We start from the raw sequence: 21403 nt of genomic DNA, 5'->3' as shown, positions 1-21403 counted from the left end.
GAAGAGTGAGTTTAATCGAAGGTTACAGTTAATCGGCGTTGGTGAAACTGGCCCTATAAGAACCAATCACGTTCGATTGCTACTAAGGGCCGATATCACAGTCTCCGATTAACGTGATCCTCCGATTAAACTCACTCTGCATCTCTTTCTAACTGTCCCCCTAGAAAGAGACGAAGAGTGAGTTTAATCGGAGGATCACGTTAATCGGAGACTGTGATATCGGCCCTAAGCGGTTTGTTCTGCTGAATGCGCCCATTGGCTCCAAGTGATCGATGTAAACTAGGCCAGTAATTTCTAGGAAATTACTAGACCGCTGCTCGCTCTGCTGCATTTCACTACTCATGAAAATCCACCTAAGCTTTGTGACCGAATGAAGGTGGTGGGGGATCAACGTATTTCTAGCGGAAGGCGGTGGGAGACGGACGAGACGGTGTCGTCGTGTGGAGTGTGGACTGTGGAGTCACGACGCAGACGCAGAAGGCGTTGGAAATGGTTGAACGGTGTTCGAGCGAGCTTCTGTGAATCGAAGCAAAATGGCGACGTCCGACTCCAAGGCACCTCTGAGGACGGTGAAACGCGTCCAATTCGGCATCCTCTCGCCCGACGAGATAGTAAGTAAACCGTACGATAACTCGCGAAACAAAATTCTCGCGGAAAGCACTGTCCTGGAGCTTCATGGCGCAACGTCGTGCAACCCGCGCGCCTAGCACGTTGGTCGCTCGCTAGAACTTCCCCGTCGAAACGCTTGTAGATATCGTAGGCTGCATTCCAAAATTCACTTTAGTTAACTAAAATGCTATAGCGTACGTGTGTGACGTAAACTATAAATTTTAGTTACCCAGAGTGAATTTTGGAACACAACCGTAGTATTTGCGAATTTTGATTTCATTGCTGTTTGTGATGTCCGTTTAATGGAAACCAATAATAAAATTGTGTAAAATATTGGTGTATCAGTGCCCATATATCGGCTATCATACTTTTGTCAAGTTGATTATTGAAAAGTATTATTGAGAATTATGAAGTTATGGGAAAATATCAGGAAAGACAACGCGACGGTAAATAGTGAATATAACTTTATTTATATTTAAAATGTGTATTCAACTACTACATATTTGCATTTAATTATGAGAAAGCTATATGATATTAATAAAGATTCTCAAAGTACATTTTTTATACGAGGACTTTTTTAAGTACTCGTTGCTCTAATATTGCAATTTTTAACGTAAATATGTATGCAAAATAATTTATGAACGGAAAGTAATATACGCGAAGAAGAATTAATCTTATTTCTTGTGTATAAAATATATGGTAATGAGCTTGCGTTTGAAAACATTACTTGGGTGCGTACTGCGTCGTTCTATCTTTGTTACTTACTAAAAATTGAACAAGGACAGAACGCGCGCGCGCGACGCTGGTGTAGTAGACCTGAGTGAAGTTTTCGAATTGAGCCAAGAATAGTCAAAGTATCAATCTGTTTGATAAATTATTAAAAAATTATATATATCTAGATTCACTTTCTTGTAAGATGTTCTATAAAAATTTAAAACTAAAATGTTCCATGTCAAATTTATGTTTTTTATAAGATTTCTTACATGATATTATGCTTTTGTGCAGCGTCGTATGTCAGTCACTGATGGCGGCATACGATTTCCGGAAACAATGGAAGGGGGCCGCCCTAAACTGGGTGGCCTCATGGACCCGAGGCAAGGTGTTATCGACAGGAATTCTAGGTGTCAAACTTGTGCTGGGAATATGACGGAATGTCCTGGCCATTTTGGTCATATAGACCTAGCAAAACCAGTATTCCATGTGGGATTCATTACAAAAACTATAAAGATATTGAGATGCGTGTGTTTTTACTGTTCCAAACTGCTCGTCAACCCTGTAAGTAGTTATTATTCAAGATATATTGAAGAAATATTATCTCTTTATTGAATCCAGAAATTTTTACATTTTAATTTCATTAAATTGATTTGTTCGCATTCTACATTTTTCCAAAAATTTATAATTGATTATAGAGATTTAAAAGTAATTTAAAAAAATAATTTTAAAATAGTACATGGATTATAAATAAATAATTCACACATAATTATATATATAGGTTATAAAAAAAATAATATAATCTAAGTTTTTTAGAGTCTCCCAAAAAATTAATGACTGAATTATATTATCTTAAGCACGTTATCTTTAACTGACATCAAAGAAAGATAAAAGAATTTCTCAGAACACTAATGCTGTTTTCTCTTTTGTAATTTTCAGCATAATCCAAAGATTAAAGAAATCGTCATGAAGACGAAGGGGCAGCCGCGGAAGCGACTTGCATTCGTTTATGATTTGTGCAAAAGCAAAAATATCTGTGAAGGTGGAGATGAAATGGATATTAACAAGGAGAACGCAGAGAACCAGCCACTGATGGACAGAAAACCGGGTCATGGTGGTTGCGGTAGATATCAACCTAATCTCAGACGATCCGGCTTGGACGTCACTGCGGAGTGGAAGCACGTGAACGAAGACTCGCAAGAAAAGAAGATAATTCTCTCAGCCGAGAGGGCCTGGGAAATCTTGAAGCACATTAAAGATGAGGAATCTTTTATCTTGGGCATGGACCCGAAATTTGCCCGTCCGGATTGGATGATAGTCACGGTGTTACCGGTACCGCCGTTGTCCGTCAGACCTGCGGTCATTATGTACGGTTCCGCCAAGAATCAAGACGATCTGACGCATAAACTGGCGGACATCATTAAATCGAACAACGAGTTACTACGAAATGAACAATCCGGCGCGGCGGCACACGTAATCTCTGAGAATATAAAGATGCTACAGTTTCACGTGGCGACGCTCGTCGACAACGACATGCCCGGCATGCCCCGGGCGATGCAGAAGTCGGGCAAACCACTCAAAGCGATCAAAGCTCGGCTGAAGGGAAAGGAGGGTAGGATTCGTGGAAACCTGATGGGTAAACGCGTGGACTTTTCCGCGCGCACCGTTATCACTCCGGATCCCAACTTGCGCATCGATCAAGTAGGCGTGCCGCGTAGTATAGCGCAAAATTTGACATTCCCCGAAATCGTGACGCCCTTCAACATCGACAAGATGCAGGTGCTGGTCAGGCGCGGCAATTCGCAATATCCCGGTGCGAAATATATAGTTCGCGACAATGGCGAGAGGATCGATCTGCGTTTCCATCCCAAGTCCTCGGATCTGCATCTGCAATGTGGTTACCGAGTGGAACGACATATCCGCGACGGTGATCTTGTGATCTTCAATCGTCAGCCCACTCTTCACAAAATGAGTATGATGGGCCATCGCGTTAAGGTACTTCCCTGGAGCACATTCCGCATGAATCTAAGCTGTACATCACCGTATAACGCGGATTTCGACGGCGACGAAATGAATCTACACGTTCCGCAGTCAATGGAGACCCGCGCGGAGGTAGAGAACATTCACGTGACCCCACGACAGATTATCACCCCACAGGCGAACAAGCCAGTTATGGGAATTGTACAGGACACTCTAACCGCTGTGAGGAAGATGACCAAGCGCGATGTGTTCATCGAGAAGGAGCAAATGATGAATTTACTTATGTTTCTGCCCAGTTGGGACGGCAAGATGCCGCAACCGTGTATTCTGAAGCCGAAACCGCTATGGACCGGAAAGCAGCTGTTCTCCCTCATCATCCCAGGTAACGTGAACATGATACGGACGCATAGCACGCATCCCGATGAGGAGGACGATGGTCCGTACAAATGGATCTCGCCGGGTGACACCAAGGTAATGGTGGAACATGGGGAACTCGTGATGGGTATTCTCTGCAAAAAAACTTTGGGTACCTCCGCCGGTTCTTTGCTTCACATCTGTATGCTCGAGCTGGGTCACGAGGTATGCGGACGTTTCTACGGCAACATCCAGACCGTCATCAACAATTGGCTATTACTGGAAGGTCACTCGATCGGTATTGGCGACACTATTGCCGATCCGCAGACATATTTGGAAATCCAGAAGGCGATCAAGAAGGCCAAAGAAGACGTGATAGAGGTGATCCAAAAGGCGCACAACATGGAACTCGAACCTACGCCCGGCAACACGCTTCGTCAGACTTTCGAGAATCAGGTGAACAGGATCCTGAACGACGCTCGAGACAAGACCGGCGGCTCCGCCAAGAAGTCCTTGACGGAATACAATAATTTAAAGGCCATGGTGGTGTCGGGCTCAAAGGGCTCCAACATCAACATTTCTCAAGTCATCGCCTGTGTAGGTCAGCAAAACGTCGAGGGTAAACGAATACCCTTCGGCTTCCGTAAGAGAACGCTGCCGCATTTCATCAAGGACGACTATGGGCCGGAGTCCCGTGGCTTTGTAGAGAATTCGTATCTAGCCGGCCTCACTCCGTCCGAGTTCTATTTCCACGCGATGGGCGGACGCGAGGGTCTTATCGATACCGCCGTAAAAACAGCCGAGACCGGTTACATTCAGCGTCGTTTGATAAAGGCTATGGAGTCGGTCATGGTGCATTACGACGGCACCGTGCGTAATTCCGTCGGTCAGCTGATTCAGCTGCGTTACGGAGAGGACGGTCTCTGCGGTGAGACCGTCGAGTTCCAGAATCTACCGACGATCAAGGTGAGCAACAAGGCCTTCGAGAAGAAGTTCAAGTTTGATCCGACCAACGAGCGATATCTACGGCGTATATTCAACGAACCCACCGTCCGACAGATGATGGGTTCCGGAGAGGTAATATCCGAGCTGGAAAGAGAGTGGGAACAGTTGAACAGAGATCGCGCTGTACTTCGAGAGATCTTTCCGAGCGGCGAATCCAAGGTTGTACTGCCCTGCAATCTGCAAAGGATGATTTGGAACGTACAGAAGATATTCCACATCAATAAGCGAGCGCCGACCGATCTCAGTCCTATGAGGGTGATTCAAGGAGTAAAAAATCTTTTGGAAAAGTGTATCATCGTCGCCGGGGACGATAGACTGAGCAAACAGGCGAACGAGAACGCGACATTGCTGTTCCAGTGTTTGGTAAGGTCGACTTTATGTACCAAGTGCGTCTCCGAGGAGTTCAGGCTGTCGAGCGAAGCCTTCGAGTGGCTAATTGGAGAAATCGAGACGAGATTCCAGCAAGCTCAGGTGTCACCCGGTGAGATGGTCGGCGCATTGGCGGCGCAATCTCTCGGCGAGCCTGCCACTCAGATGACCCTGAACACCTTCCACTTTGCCGGTGTATCGTCGAAGAACGTGACCCTCGGTGTGCCCAGATTGAAGGAAATCATTAACATCAGCAAGAAACCGAAAGCGCCGTCACTCACGGTGTTCTTGACGGGCGCGGCCGCGCGTGACGCTGAAAAGGCAAAGAACGTTCTCTGCCGGCTGGAGCACACGACGTTGAAAAAGGTGACGGCGAACACGGCGATATACTACGATCCTGATCCGCAGAACACCGTAATCGCGGAGGACCAGGAGTTCGTCAACGTTTACTACGAGATGCCCGATTTTGACCCCACGAAAATATCGCCGTGGTTGCTGCGAATCGAACTGGATAGAAAGCGGATGACCGACAAGAAGCTGACGATGGAGCAGATCGCGGAGAAGATCAACGCCGGCTTCGGCGACGATCTGAACTGTATATTCAACGACGACAATGCCGAGAAGTTGGTGCTACGTATTAGAATAATGAACAGCGACGATAACAAGTTCCAGGACACGGATGAGGAGACCGTAGACAAGATGGAAGACGATATGTTCCTTCGGTGTATCGAAGCCAACATGCTCAGCGACATGACTCTGCAGGTAGGTACCGACTGTAAACGCTAATTATAGTCTTTCGCATCTTTGTTCTCGGTTACTCTCGGTTTTGTTAATTAGTTTAACGTAATTATAGAGAACATTGTTTTTACGTTTTCTCTATCGAATATTTCACAGGGTATCGAAGCTATCGGCAAAGTTTACATGCATCTGCCGCAAACGGATTCCAAGAAACGCATCGTTATCACGGAAACCGGCGAATTCAAGGCCATTGCGGAATGGCTTTTGGAAACCGACGGGACGAGCTTGATGAAGGTGTTGAGCGAGAGAGACGTGGATCCGGTGCGAACGTTCAGCAATGATATTTGCGAGATATTCCAAGTGCTCGGCATCGAAGCCGTGCGAAAGTCGGTAGAGAAGGAGATGAACGCGGTGTTGCAGTTCTATGGTCTTTACGTGAACTACCGACATCTCGCTTTACTTTGCGACGTCATGACAGCGAAAGGTCATCTCATGGCGATAACGCGTCACGGAATCAATAGACAAGATACCGGCGCTTTGATGAGGTTGGTAAACGAGTTTCGTTTTTCATCGGGAAGCTTTGAGAAAGGTGTACGACGCATCTATACCTTAAAAATAAAGAATTGTTTCTCTATTTTTAGAAATTTAAAGAAAATAGGATTTAAAGTTTATTAATTTTTAGAAAATTTCCAACGCGACATTTTCTAAACGTTGTATCTTAAAAACTAGTAATAATGGATATATATAAGACCCGTTTATCTTTATACAATTTAAACTCCTGGTATATTCAAAAAAAGTATCAACTTGAATTATGACAAAACTTGGAGATACAATTTTTTACCTCTAAGGAACGGATATATGTTACGCAATGATAGAAGATAATAGATCGAAAGTTAGTGAGACATGGAATTTCTTTAGGTGTTCCTTCGAAGAAACGGTTGACGTACTACTGGATGCCGCATCTCACGCAGAGGTAGATCCAATGAGAGGGGTATCCGAGAATATTATAATGGGACAACTTCCTCGGATTGGAACAGGTAATTGGCGCGTGTACATAATTCTTTTATAGTATAAGAAACATTACGCGACTCGCATAACTTTTAACTTCTATTCGCAAATTTGTCTCGTAAAGAAATGTAAGAAAGACACTTTGGGACTCTTTGATTATGATCAGCATCAATATCAAATGACTGTTATTCGCTATATATAATAGTGACGCGACGTCAATGGTTTCATTGACGTCTGTTTAGGATGCTTTGATCTATTATTGGATGCTGAGAAATGTAAATCTGGTATCGAGATTCCTATGGCGGTTGGCGCAGGAATGATGGGAACGGCGGGAATGTTCTTTGGCAGCGTAACTGGCGTGTCCAGCATGAGTCCTCAGATGACTCCTTGGATGGGAGCTACTCCTGGTTATGGTGCGTCAAGTATGTCGCCAGGTAAGAAGTCTCGTATAGTATATAATTTCAAAACAAAATAATAAAACTGTTTTTTAGCTTCTAAACAGCGCCTCGAACAATATTAACAATTATTCTCTTTTTGTTTTATAGCATTGAGCAGCGGTATGACGCCAGGTGGTGCATGCTTTTCACCGTCGGGAGCATCAGATGCATCGGGCTTGTCGCCGGCATACTCGGCTTATTCACCGCAACCGGGAAGTCCCGGTAGTCCGGGTCCGAGTATGAGTCCATTCCCGATGTCACCAGCTGGTGCAGCGTCACCTAGTTACTCTCCGACATCACCGGCGTATCTGCCCACATCGCCCAGCATGACACCCTCGAGTCCAAATTATTCGCCCACGAGTCCTACGTATTCGCCAACCAGCCCGAATTATTCACCGACATCACCGAGCTATTCGCCGACAAGTCCGAGCTATTCGCCCACTTCGCCGAGTTATTCGCCGACGAGTCCAAGTTACTCGCCTACTTCTCCGAGTTATTCACCGACGAGTCCAAGTTACTCGCCTACCTCACCGAGCTATTCGCCAACTAGCCCGAGCTATTCGCCCACATCGCCGAGCTACTCGCCAACTTCGCCGAGTTATTCACCGACGAGTCCGAGTTACTCGCCAACCTCGCCGAGTTATTCCCCGACCAGTCCAAGTTACTCGCCCACAAGTCCAAGCTATTCACCCACGAGCCCGAGTTACTCGCCAACTTCACCGAGCTATTCACCAAGCTCGCCCAACTACACACCCGCTTCACCCTCATATTCGCCGACTTCGCCCAGTTATTCGCCAAGCTCGCCGCAATATTCGCCCGCGAGTCCAAGCTACTCTCCCAGCAGTCCCAAATATTCACCGACGAGCCCAAGTTATTCTCCTACCTCGCCGTCGTTCGCCGGTACATCGCCGCAATACACGCCTGCGAGTCCCACGTACTCGCCGACCAGCCCGACATATTCGCCTACAAGCCCATCGTACTCGCCGAGCTCGCCGCAGCACACCGCATCTGGCAGCACCCGGTATTCACCCAGCAGTCCGAATTATTCACCTACCAGCCCGACGTACTCACCCACGAGTCCGCAGTACTCGCCGTCAAGCACCAAATATTCGCCCACGAGTCCCACGTACACACCCACAAGCCCGAGTTATTCTCCGACGAGTCCAACGTACTCGCCGCCCGTACCGGGATACTCGCCCACGAGTCCCACGTACTCACCAGCGTCACCCGCTTACGAGACGGACGAGTAATTTGTTTTCAAGTTATTTTCATAAATTATTATATTTAGATACTTATTCTAAGTAAGTTAATTTCAAGTCCGATTGTAATTATCGTGGTTGCACATAACTGCGAGTGAACTTGACGTATATGTCAAGTTAAGATGTGACCTTTTTGGTACTTGATAAGTTGGGCATAACACGATCACACACGGTTCAGTCCACGTTAGAAATTCGAGGGCAATTAAGAGAAAATTAGAAACATGAAAAAAAATTGCTATCTATCAAATAGAAATATGTAGCCGATAATTTCGGCTGTTAATTATATTATTAGTGCGCTTTCGCCACTCGTACGCCAGAGGAAGGTTGTGACAAACATATAATGACAAGAGTGAGGTATGTGTGATTTCTGGGGGAAAAATTTGAGTGTGCTATAAGCGAGCGTGTTGATTCGTGTGTTATAAGCGAATTGTACATGAGAGCATCTTAGGGACCACAGAATTTTGTAAACCAGCAATCGATAAAATAAACGAGCTACTGTATAGGAAGACTGTGTACTGATAAATAAAAAAATACGCAAAAATTCAGGGAGATTATTGATGCGAGAAATGTCTAAAAATTCAGGGAGATCATTCGTATATGCGTCTTTATTACAACTATACCGTTATTACGACTACTGTTCTCGTAGAGATACAATTTATCTTCTACATCTAGCAAGCTGCGCGACGTTGTATACGTTCAAAACTCTGTACTTCATTGATGTTTATTCCATCCAGGTAGATAGATATCTGTGATTTTATTAGAAGAACGCGAAAGTGAAAATCTGCGTTGAAGTGAAACTATTTTGTATTATCTCAGTTATATAAATGTATTATGCGAGCATCGTTAACGTTTTTTTGTTTCTCTTATGCAACAACGATCATTCTTATGACTCGGACGAATATCGAGTCACAAGCTTCGATATTCTCGTTACAAATAAATCCAAAGATAGTAAAGAAAGAAATTGACGAAATATCACCGACGATATCTTGAAATACAAATATACGTATACAAATATAGATAAGGATCAAATAAATTCCGGAAATACGAAGCATATGATGGAAGAAAAAGTGTATATTCATTCGGTATAATTTTAACTCTCTGACACGCTTTTAAAATAAATAGTTGTGACATCAAGAACGGACAACCGCTATATTATTCCAAGTAAAACACAGCATTTCGAGTACATTCTATCGTCTATAGTCTAACGACAGCTTGCTAAATACAAAAGTCATATACATTGTAGGTCTTCTTCGTAGAGCTCTCCCCCGTCCGGGCCAAGTCACTCGTGTTCGATACGCGGTATCGAGTTACCTCGGTGCGCTGCGGTACGGTGCGTATCGCGGCGAAAACCGGTCCAGATTCTTACCACGTTGAACATTATGTGTCTCAGTACCGTGTGACATCGCAGCGAGCGACATGAATCAACGAAAGCGCAACGTTGTGGAAGGAGGGGGAATTCGGGGCTGTCGTTGGTTGTCACTTCGCCACTCTGTGCATCGTCGATATTTTCGGCGTATTCCCTAAAATCGCGTTACCACGATCGATTGTCCACACACACACACACACACACACACACACACACACACACACACACACACACACACACACACACACACACACACACACACACACACACAGTGCGGCAGAGATCTCGCTGCAATTTTTATCGGGCTAAGAGAAGTTTCCCGACGATATGGAATATTTTGCAGGGAATACCGACCAACATCCCCGATAAATCTCCGGTGATCTTTCTCAATTATGAATTAAAAATATTTACCAGAAATAAAAGAGGACGTTATACGAGAAGCTATGTATAACGAAAGATAGGCTCGCTTGATTGCGACGAGTGTTTGTAACGATTGTATATTTGCGATGACATTATATATAGCGATAAGTTAATGTTAATTAAAATAAAGAGTATCGCGTAATAATTATTGATTCCTGTATTAATCTATCGATAAAAGCGCCAAGCACAAATTGTTCGTTTGTTAATGATTTCCTATATTCCGTTTTGTTGATAGATATAATCCTTGGAATGAAAAAATTTCACATGTATTAATACTCAAAGAAGGATGGAATGTAATATGTACTTGTTGAAAAAATATGTGTACTTGTTATTAGGACTCGGTACGCGGAATCCCTTTGGTGCTTATTGTTCTTGGTTTGCAAATTTATACGGCCATTCCGTTGGGGAGATCATGGATTATCGCGACTGTTCTGGATCCACAGATTTCACGAAAAAATCGGTATCTCTCCACCGCGTCCATCTAGAATAACACATTTAAAAACTGTACGCATGTCTGTACAAATTTCTCTTAGACACCTTTTTCTATTAGATTCTTCAATGTTTTCCATCAAGACATTTAAAAATGTAGATTATACGTCTAGATATATAATTAAAATTGCAGCTATCCTCTCGCCGCTGTGACGGAATTAACGATGGGGCAGCGCGCACGATCCATCGTTACTCTGCTTTTGGCTTCTGACAGTTTTTGGTTGCGGGATCCCGAATTTGTTAGTCGGTAGGTATAAATAGGTACACCTTGCAATTATACTCGTGCATTAAAACACAAGTAACGATAATTTTTATTCCGTTCAAAAATTTGTTCTTTGCGCTCGACATCGTTGTGATACGTTGAACGAATGCAAAGAAGAATATCCTCTTTATATTGCATTTTTTAATAGACTTTTCCAAGATGTTTCCCGAGATATATCCTGCATATAATAATTTTGTTAAACGCAAATGATTTTTCAGCTTCACAGAACTTGCATCTGTTCGGGCTCAAGATAGCCGGAACAGCCTTTTTGATCTTTCCTTCTGTTATTGGCTGTTGATAGTCGGTCTTTTACTTTGCCCGTTAATGTGTGGCTGGGCAGTCCGCGAGACATGAAGTAAGTCAATAAACTGTTTTTCATTATTATAATTCGTATACCCCGGAAATGAATGCTATTTATTGAATTATTATAGATGGATCGCAACGTGCTCTAGTATAACGGTCGCTTTAACAGCGATATTAACGTGGTGGAGCATTATAACTGATGACCGAACATCTGATGTCGGGTCACCAATTGTCACTTTCCCGACGTGGGATAAATTTCATTCCGGGTACGTGCAATTCCTGTATCACACAATTTAGCATTTAGCGAGAGCTTTTTCCATAGTCAAAGTACATCATAAAATAATTAATATTATAGTATAATATTAAGTATAAATTTGCCAAATCAAACCATCTATTAATTATTTAATACGTACTTGAACGAATTTTCAGATATGGTATGCTATAGCCTTTCAGTTCGATGTGCATCCTACTTTAATGACGATACAGGTTGATATGCGCGCACACAGTCCTCGAGACATCGATAAAGCCATCTTTTCTTTTCTTTCATGGGTAAGAAATAGCGGAAAAAATTATTTCTTGTATTTTGTCTCTGTATATACTTCGGGGTTGGCGGAGTCACGATATAAAATATTTTTCTTCCATTTATTCAAATTTCCACTTTTTTTATAATCTTAAATAATTTCGCATCTACTTGCTCAATATTGAAATAATATTTTATAGCTCCGAGCGTTTTCTTTTCTCGCAACTCCTCTCTCTCTCTCTCTCTCTCTCTCTCTCTCTCTCTCTCTCTCTCTCTCTCTCTCTCTCTCTCTCTCTCTCTCTCTCTCTCTCTCTCTCTCTCTCTCTCTCTCTCTCTCTCTCTCTCTCTCTCTCTCTCTCTCTCTCTCTCTCTCTCTCTCTCTCTCTCTCTCTCTCTCTCTCTCTCTCTCTCTCTCTCTCTGTTAGCATATTCCTTACGTTAATTTTTGTTTACAATAGCAAGCGGATCGTTGTTCACCATTACCTGCCATTGCCTATAGCCGTGTGGAAATACGGCGGCGATACGACTGCCAATATTCTTGAGGCTGTGCCATCCGGATCGATTGCAAATATCGCCATTCTATTAGCCGCTCTTCAGTTATGCTTCTCCAGCGTAATTGGCTACTTTGGCACTCTTTCACTCATCTGGAGGATCAATGGAGCGCAGCAAAGAAGTAAAGAAACTTTACATTTAACTGTGATTTAATTAAAACCATAATTAATTTACCCTACTGTTATGTTGAATCAGCTTTCGGGTTGGAAACGATGCGCCATGAGATCGGCGGTAGTTTTTCTCAGCGTGGTTTTGTAGGCGAAATCGGTATCGCGATCGCGACATCGTTATGGCTCTGATCGGTGGCTCGTTAACCGGATCATTGGTCTTTGTTTTATCACCTCTAATATACACTCGAGCATTAGCTTTAAAGAAAAAATCGAATCATGTCACCAACCAGTCGAGGGACGGATTTATTCAGGTTCTCGAAAAAGACTTCTACGGCGAGGAGCAACATTTGATGGATCCCCCGAAGCTCATTCCCGTTCAATTTACTACGGTTTCCCGAGTGCCACAAATAATCCTCGCGGCATATCGAATGCTTAGATATATCTAAATACTTTTTTTTATTAATTAACTCTATATATGTAAATTGAAAAACTTTATTTTCCAAAGCATGTTATCTTTGTTAAATCCATTCGACCTACATTTAGCGTTTTAATATTGAATTTTAATATTGAATTTTTACTAGCTACACACACGTATCTCTACTTCGACGACTCGGATGACGAGATAAATTCACATTTGAGTGGCGAGTCCGCTGATTGTTACGTACGAGGGCGAACGCAGGGACGTGGCCACTCAAATTCCAATGACCAAAACTCGTCGGGAGGACCAGCAGCCGTCCTCCTACGCACAAATTCAAAGTATATTATTAAATATTTTACATATAGTTTATGTGACACATAGGGCCGGTTTTTTCAACTTTTTGGTAAGCTAACTAATTGTTAAATCATCACGTCTGGACTTGTCTAATTTAAAGATAAAATAAAGACAGACGTATGATTTAATTATTAGTTAACTTACCGAGAAATTGGAAAAAGTGACCTTATAGTTATTGATACGGTAATTGTCGGATATCTCTTGAATCTGTTTGTAAAACTACTTTTATGTATATCTATTATTACCTTCGGTATAACATGTTACGTTTCCATTCGCATCTACTATAGGATATTCCCTCTCTCATCTTTCTGTATTCTTCCAATTTTATTGTCCATTGTCTTGTTTGGTCTTGTTTATTATAAAAAGATCGCCCCTAATAATTTTAGGTTATTTAATGTGTACTACACTGACTGCAACTGACTGCACCAGACTGCACTGCACTGGTTGTGTACTACCTCCGGACCCAGTGCAATCAGTACAGTGAACTGTTGCACTAGTTCTCTTGCACTGTAATGCTGGGTCTACAATGCGAGTCGCAAGAATTGACCAATCACAGTCGATTATTCTCCTCAAATTCGACTGTGATTGGTCAATTCTTGCGACTCACGACTTTGCGACTCGCATTGTAGACCCAGCTCTTAAAGCCTTGTGTACACGATACTAGAAATCGGTCCGAGTTTCGGTTTAAGCCAATGAAACTGCTGCTTTTCTGTAAGAGCTGCAAGTTGATTGGCTTAAACGGGAAACTCGGACCGATTTCTAGTATCGTGTACACAAGGCTTAAGAGCTGCAAGTTGATTGGCTTAAGCCTTGTGTACACGATACTAGAAATCGGTCCAAGTTTCGGTTTAAAGCCTTGTGTACACTCGCGGACAGAAAGGTTGTCCGACTTATACACCCGTATTCATACTATGAATACGGCTCAAAGTCGGACAACCTTTCGGACAACCTTTCTGTCCGCGAGCATACACGATACTAGAAATCGGTCCGAGTTTCGGTTTAAAGCCTTGTGTCCACGATGCTAGAACTGCGTCCGAGTTTCGGTTTAAGCCAATGAAACTGCTGCTTTTCTGTAAGAGCTGCTAGTTGATTGGCTTAAACCGAAACTCGGACGCAGTTCTAGCATCGTGGACACCGGGCTTAAGCCAATCAACTTGCAGCTCTTACAGAAAAGCAGCAGTTTCATTGGCTTAAACCGAAACTCGGACCGATTTCTAGTATCGTGTACACAAGGCTTAAGCCAATCAACTTGTAGCTCTTACAGAAAAGCAGCAGTTTCATTGGCTTAAACCGAAACTCGGACCGATTTCTAGTATCGTGTACACAAGGCTTTAAACCGAAACTCGGACCGATTTCTAGTATCGTGTACACAAGGCTTAAAGCCTTGTGTACACGATACTAGAAATCGGTCCGAGTTTCGGTTTAAGCCAATCAACTTGCAGCTCTTACAGAAAAGCAGCAGTTTCATTGGCTTAAACCGAAACTCGGACGCAGTTCTAGCATCGTGGACACAAGGCTTAAGAACGGCAACACTTTTACCAATTCTGCTACAAAGAACGCTTCAGTGTACACTTTCTGAACTAGTACAGCCAGTTCAGCTACAAAGAACAAACCTAATATGTGACGTAGGTGACGGTGAGGAAGAGAGAGAGAGAGAGAGAGAGAGAGAGAGAGAGAGAGAGAGAGGAGAGAGAGAGAGAGAGAGAGAGAGAGAAACGAATTGTGTCAAGTTAAGTTACCAAGCGCTGTCATTTCTGGCGGTGCTTGGCTCGATTCGCTGAGAATCGGTAGTGTTTTCGAGCATTTTATAGAAGCGAAGCTCGCCAAGGCGAACGTGTGTTTAATTGAAACCTGTAAACTGTAATTGAAATGGCGGACACGACCGTAGATGCAACGCGGCGCTTAAACGTGAAAAAACAAACGTTGGACGACGCTTATGCGGCGCCTGCGAATTTCCTTGAAATCGACGTGATTAATCCGATCACACACGGCGTCGGCAAGAAACGATATACCGATTATGAAGTTCGTATGAGGGTGAGTAATATCCTCATTTTGCTTCATACAACTTGTACGTTGTATGTACGTACAAACATATTAAACACGTATCGGCATATCTGGCGTGCTGAAATTTTGTTTTTCCAACCTGTTTACGCCCGCGACGATTAAACAGACGCATCGAATAACTCGGTCGTGTCCTCTGATTGATTATACATATATCGTGGGTTGTACCCGCTATCACCCGCTGCTATTGATAAAGACCGACGTGCTGTACACTCGCTGCTGTAGATTTCGGGGACAAAAATAATATTCGGGAAATTCTGATGTGATTTTTTTTTATTGTCCATAAATTCGACACATCGCAAAGCTCGATATAACGTTAGAAACAACAAAGGTGCGATAAAGCTGTAACAAAAATGAGAAATTGAAGATTTTTATAATATGGTGTGAATATATTTTTTTCTGCATATGCACGTGTACGGTGTACATGTATCAAATATATTTCAATACGTTGGAGCTTTGCGAACGGTGCCTTTCCCACAAGACGCATATTCTCAGTCTTCTCTCAAAGTTGATGACTTTTTTTTTCAGACAAACCTACCGGTCTTTAAAGTAAAGGACTCGACGGTAAGAAGACGATACAGTGATTTTGAATGGCTGAGAAATGAATTGGAAAGAGATAGCAAGGTTAGTTACCGAGAGAGGTAATTATGCTTAAAAATAACACTCGTAGCAAAGATTGTAAAAGTAAAATGATATCGTGTACCGGTGAATATATATATATATATATATATATATATATATATATACACATACATACATACATACACCTTTATTTTGGGAAAGATTCCAATTAAAATTAATTTAAGAAAGTCAACTTTATCGGGTATTTAAGGAAATATATATTTGTTTTTTAAATTTGTTATTCAACTATAAAACTGTAAAGCATCGTATGATACGATAGAAAACCACTTTTTATATTTTCCTAAATTGCAGATCGTGGTACCACCTTTACCAGGGAAAGCATGGAAACGTCAAATGCCTTTTCGTGGGGACGACGGAATATTTGAAGAAGATTTTATTGAAGATCGAAGAAAAGGCTTGGAGGTTTTCGTTAACAAGTGAGCATATTGTTTTATTGCGCGACAGGAAATTTATACAATCTATGTTTCGTGCAAAGAAATAATATACAGGCCAATCTAGTCGGTCGGTAACAATGGCTAATTAATCTGAAACTCTATACACAATGTTTAAAAGTTTTATTGAAATTCTTTCAAAATTTAACTACAACGAGATTTCTATTTTAGGCGCGTTTATATTTATTTCTATCATTTGAGAGTGATATAGGAAGGAAATATGATATCTGATTATTTCTTTCGAACGAGTGTCGATTTCCAGTACGATAACAATTTGCTGCGTTAATTTAATAATATTACCATGAAAATAGTATGTTACTGGTTTCTTTTGCAGAAATTATGTTCAATTTGGATATGAGATAAAAATTACGGAAGCACATTATTTCTAAATTGTGTATTCTATTGAAATCATTTATACATTCTCACCATAGCACTACTGCAGGCATAATATGTTGCGATAAATTTTAATTGGTTTCAAGTGTACGAATCTTATATGAATTGTATAAAGCTTTTTGTCATCACGTTTCTCATTTGTATTTCAGAATAGCTGGACATCCTTTGGCACAGAACGAACGGTGTTTGCACATGTTTCTACAGGAACCGGTAATAGATAAGAACTATGTACCTGGAAAGATACGTAATACATAAGTCGCCATAAAAAATTATCACAAATACCTTTTCCACCAAGCTGTCACATTCGAGATCGCGTTTTCATCGCCTGCTCCTTTTAGCTCAACTTCTCAGCACACGGTTTATCTCATCTCTTTTTCTCTCCAATGTGAAAAAAAAAGAGAAGATGAACCGTGCGACAAGTTCGGTTTGAAAAAGAACACAGGCCTTTCATTACATTGACATCTTATTTGGAAGTCACGAATATTCGTATATATTCTTGCAAAAACTATAAGTAAGCTTCCAGTACTATGATATCAAATCGGGATGCTTATTTGGAAATATCCACTTCTAGTTATACTCTTTAAATATTGTTACACGAAAAGTATAGTTAAGCATCTTTATAAGAAAACAAATAAATGATAAATTGGCAAAACCATTCTTACATGTTACTAGATTGATTCTGTCTACTGTTATGTCATATACTGTTTATAAAAGAAAGAATAGAGTAAAATAAAAAAAATGTTGATCATAAAAGTTTGTTGTAAAATGTATTCCTTTTTTTTTTTTTTTTTTTTACAACTGGTGCATTGTTCAACACAGTTGAACGTTTAATATGTAAATTGTGAACCTTTTAACCAGTTTATAGAAAATGGTACATCTGGAAATGAGGCAATTTTACGTGAAAAGAATGGGAGTACGCGCACACGCACGCACACACATACACCAAAATTAAATTTCGACTACAAAGTTTTTGCAGAACTTATGTTTTATTCAGGAGTATTTACATTGTAATATACATGTAATTCCATTGTGTGATGCGCAAACAAAACGTGAAAAAGGTTATGGAAGGAGAAAATGATCTCTACGTCAAAGTGCAATTTCCAACATTTTACTAATTAATATTACACGAATGATTGCACGTCACTAAAATTTCTTTTACAGATATATATCCTGTTTAGTCTTAATAGATCTCTTGTTCTTGAAGTAATCTTCTATATACTTACTTACACACTCTCGTTCTGAAATATATAAACATAGAAGAATATATTAATATTGTGACTACGAAATAATGTCCTAGCCTACTCTTGTCACTACATTGAGTCAAGTCATTGAACATTTGCAAGGTAGGTATATAGAACAGCAGCTATACCTTTTTCCGATACTTTAATACTCATTCTCTACTTTAATTGTATGAAAGGAAGCAAATATAAAATAGAAATATTTGAATCAAAGAAACCAGAAACCAGGTCTTTTTCACCAACAACCAACTTTTTTTTTGGCAAAGTATCGCAAACTAAATTCTCCATTGGTGTTGTATGAAATACTCAGTTATTACGATACGGCATAATGCATATTGTAAAATAATTCTTTGAATGCGTGCTGAAAAACATAACCATATCCGATTGATCACTGTGTGTGGCTCACCTGGAAATGTATTCTCTATAATGAGCATATCTGTGATGTACTTTGCAACAGCTTTGAAAAGCTGACGGTCTTTAATTCTCCTTTTTTTATAGAATGGCATCAAGTATTTCACGATCCAAGGTGCTATTCTTTGTTTGCAAGCAGGTAAATGTTCCTCTATACAGATCGGTGAATCTGGCATCATTTCTTCATCCTCGGATTCCCCAAATAAACGAAGAAATTTTTCTTTTACTCTTCCGTGCCTTCGATAATTTGTCAGCGATAACTCGGTCATTTTAGCTTTCAATTTCGAAACTTGATGCACACGTTCCACAAACCAAATAGCGCTTGCTTTCTGTTTTTGTTTGCTCTCAACAGTTTCGTTTACGTTAATTCCTTTTAGTTTAATGGATCTTCTACTTTGCATTTCTTTATAGCGACTAAAGCTAATTTTTCCTTCGCTCGTAGTTACTTTTGCTACATTAGGCTTCGAACCATTATTACCTACTGGAACACCAAAAAGATTCGAACTCGCAATAATGTCCGCTTCTAAACATATCTTATTAATTTCCTTATCAATATTTGCTTTAGTAACACCAGAATGTTTCTCAATTAATCTCGTGAGATCACTACTGTCGTCGCTTTCGCAAAACATATCCTGCATATGTTGTAATAAGGAATCTTGGGAATTTTCATCTTCGTTTCCGACAGGTGCGTTATCCATTGTATGAGAGTCAATCTGATCTTTAAATCCTTGACTAGCGTCGTTAGATTCTTCTTTCGTAACGCTTTGCAGCATTTGCTGCATATCTGTCTCGTCATAAAAATCTTCCATAGTATTTCTGTTTTCGCAGAAACTGCTAGAATTCGTTGTAGGTAATGCTACTTGCAATGGTTTCTCACAGTTGGACTTGGTTAAAGACACATTTCGTACATTAGTTTCTTCCAAGTCCATCCACTCGTCTGTTTGTATAGCGATGTCGATTCTGTCTTTAGGTGCTTGTAAAAATATTACCAATTTTTTATACGCTTTCTTTTTGACCGTATGCGACTTTACATCTGCAATCTACAAAGATAAACAAATTACAGTGATAAAACATTTAAATAAATAAAACTCTACATAAATATTCCCTTTCTCTGTCAAAACACTGTCAAAATTAATACTTCTTACCAATCTCAGCATATTTTGTCTGTATAAACTAGCTTGCAGTGCACAATGGACAGCGTACAGTTCCATTTGGTCTGCACACTTTTTTACTTCAACGTTTGGTACGTTGTTATCATCGTCGCCATCGTCATTGTCATCATCGTCATTTTGTTTGTAACAAGTTGCATAATTATCAAGTAAACACTTGTGAAGATAAGACGAATATACAGTTCGGACCTGCATAAATAATATTAAAGATTGTATATAACAATTTTATCAATAATAATCAAGTTTCATTGACAATATCAAAAATGCATACTTGGATCAGATGCTTTTGAATAAAAGATTTTTTAGGATATAAAACAAATTGATTCCGATCAATAAACGATTGATATTACTTGAATCTTTTAAATTTCAGCTTAAACTCTTATTTCGTTTAATTAAAATTAAAATTTGATTGTTTTATTTCTAGGTTTAGAGGTCATCATTCGCGCCTATCTAAATCAACACCAAATTGAATGGCAACACACGAGTGGCAAACAAAATAAAATAAATTTCTTTAAACTTGAAACGTTTGCCAGAAATTTGATTAGTCACAGAAAATATGTATAAAACGACATAAACAAGTCCGCTTAATTATGTCTCTCGGAAAAAAGTAAATTTAATCTCAACCTTTTTTTAAATGATCTAAAGGAAGTAAATTTGTACGTGTACGCAAAGAAACGTGCCATCTTAGTGAGACGTAAGAAGTCATTGCTGGATTCATCGACAATGACGGAATTGTTTTTAGAAAGCGATGGCAAAGGCACAGATGAGAAGTCGCCGATATTATCCGAGTTAATATCACTGTCGCTGTCATTGCAGACATTCCGTTCTTTTTTCATTGTAAACGACAGAGAAGAGTCAGTTGTCATCGTTATAGTGAATGTGTGTTTTGCAATTATCACATCGCATGACATAAATCAAGATGTACATCCGTCAATAATGTAATCTTCCAATTGATACGATTCTACGTTACGTGCATGTTAATACTTGCAACGAAATTAACTGACGATACAAATTAATATGATTGAAACCATGTGGATTGAAACAAACTGCCGTTACAAGAATTAGCGTCTCTTTCACAGTCTCCTACTCCTACCTTTATTCTCCGTCAGTGTTACCAAATATGTACATTGTACATACGTAGTACTCTGGGGGCCTATTACGTATCTTTTCACGAGGTGAAAATGCAAAAAGTGTGAACAGATTTACTAGATTTCGACCAATAAAATCGTATAGATACTCTAATGAATTCTCTCACTTTTCGCATTTTTACTTCGTGAAAAGTATAGAGACCCTATAATCAGAGGGTCAATTACGGTTCTTGAAACGAAGTAAAAATTACAAAAGTGAACAGATTTACTAGATTTCAACCAATGAAATCAATGAAATCATAGATACGCTAGTGAATTTCCTCACTTTTGTAATTTTTACCTCGTTTCAAGACTCCCGTAATCGACTCCCATAGGCGATTTCTTCAAAATCCTTCGAGAGAAAAGGATATAAGAGAGAAAGAGAAAGCGATATACATTTATATTGCTTTTTCTTTCTTTTCTCTTGCTTTTGAAGAAAAATGGCGAATCAAAACAGCCAGTCTCTGATTAGAGGGTCTCTAGTGAAAATTTAAGATACGTAATATAGGTCCCCTGGTAGTACTAGCACAGTATAACCAGTTCACTCTCCGTCGGCACCTTTCCATCTATTGGTTTCCGATTTTCCGCCATTATTTTGGCCGCCATTTTTATCGGCATATCGCCGATGAGTTTCGGAACGCTGCGATATCGTTAAGGCCATCGCACA

General features: G+C 40.6%; 3 protein-coding genes and 1 long non-coding RNA gene across 12 annotated transcripts; 2 read left to right on the top strand and 2 right to left on the bottom strand.

Annotated features, from left to right (window-relative positions):
- The first annotated feature begins 425 nt into the window (after positions 1 to 425).
- Positions 426 to 10447, top strand: LOC139780146 (DNA-directed RNA polymerase II subunit RPB1-like). Its single transcript, XM_071718665.1, has 7 exons — positions 426 to 611; positions 1615 to 1884; positions 2260 to 5790; positions 5923 to 6311; positions 6685 to 6803; positions 7017 to 7208; positions 7320 to 10447. Exons 1-7 carry the CDS (start codon positions 534 to 536, stop codon positions 8459 to 8461), a joined length of 5721 nt encoding a protein of 1906 aa, XP_071574766.1. The 5' UTR covers positions 426 to 533; the 3' UTR covers positions 8462 to 10447.
- On the bottom strand, positions 9058 to 13722 carry LOC139780147 (uncharacterized). 9 transcript variants are annotated; one of them, XR_011720143.1, is made up of 6 exons: positions 13510 to 13710; positions 13082 to 13231; positions 12557 to 12747; positions 12314 to 12474; positions 11724 to 11850; positions 9058 to 11589 (listed from the first exon to the last, which is right to left on the bottom strand). It is a non-coding gene; the product is annotated as an uncharacterized lncRNA (long non-coding RNA). The 9 variants fall into 9 exon arrangements; XR_011720146.1 differs by having other exon boundaries at positions 9058 to 10737; XR_011720145.1 differs by having other exon boundaries at positions 9058 to 10499; positions 10582 to 12474; positions 13510 to 13722.
- Positions 13723 to 14967: 1245 nt separating this feature from the next.
- Snx3 (sorting nexin 3) lies at positions 14968 to 17446 on the top strand. Its single transcript, XM_071718664.1, has 4 exons — positions 14968 to 15298; positions 15854 to 15949; positions 16259 to 16383; positions 16941 to 17446. Exons 1-4 carry the CDS (start codon positions 15134 to 15136, stop codon positions 17044 to 17046), a joined length of 492 nt encoding a protein of 163 aa, XP_071574765.1. The 5' UTR covers positions 14968 to 15133; the 3' UTR covers positions 17047 to 17446.
- Positions 17447 to 17758: 312 nt separating this feature from the next.
- On the bottom strand, positions 17759 to 20693 carry LOC139780142 (uncharacterized). Its single transcript, XM_071718651.1, is given in 5 exon segments — positions 17759 to 18029; positions 18436 to 19480; positions 19586 to 19798; positions 20290 to 20493; positions 20495 to 20693. Coding segments are annotated over 5 exon segments (1587 nt in total). The 5' UTR covers positions 20537 to 20693; the 3' UTR covers positions 17759 to 17946.
- Between the last annotated feature and the right edge of the window lie 710 nt (positions 20694 to 21403).

This window comes from Temnothorax nylanderi, unplaced genomic scaffold, assembly GCF_030848795.1.
Source record: "Temnothorax nylanderi isolate EJ_2023f unplaced genomic scaffold, tnyl_v1.0 TNYL_tig0265_pilon, whole genome shotgun sequence".
Classification (NCBI taxonomy): Eukaryota; Metazoa; Arthropoda; class Insecta; order Hymenoptera; family Formicidae; genus Temnothorax; species Temnothorax nylanderi.
The sequence above is the reverse complement of the archived record's forward strand: the minus strand, read 5'-3'. Positions and strand labels throughout refer to the sequence as shown.

Excerpts from the sequence above, each read along its gene's own strand:
- Snx3 (XM_071718664.1), top strand. The coding sequence starts at position 15,134 with ATGGCGGACACGACCGTAGATGCAACGCGGCGCTTAAACGTGAAAAAA. Across the intron at positions 15,299-15,853 it reads ATTATGAAGTTCGTATGAGG|ACAAACCTACCGGTCTTTAA; the intron begins GTGAGTAATATC and ends TTTTTTTTTCAG. Across the intron at positions 16,384-16,940 it reads TTGGAGGTTTTCGTTAACAA|AATAGCTGGACATCCTTTGG; the intron begins GTGAGCATATTG and ends TTTGTATTTCAG.
- LOC139780146 (XM_071718665.1), top strand. The coding sequence starts at position 534 with ATGGCGACGTCCGACTCCAAGGCACCTCTGAGGACGGTGAAACGCGTC. Across the intron at positions 612-1,614 it reads TCCTCTCGCCCGACGAGATA|CGTCGTATGTCAGTCACTGA; the intron begins GTAAGTAAACCG and ends GCTTTTGTGCAG. Across the intron at positions 1,885-2,259 it reads CCAAACTGCTCGTCAACCCT|CATAATCCAAAGATTAAAGA; the intron begins GTAAGTAGTTAT and ends TGTAATTTTCAG.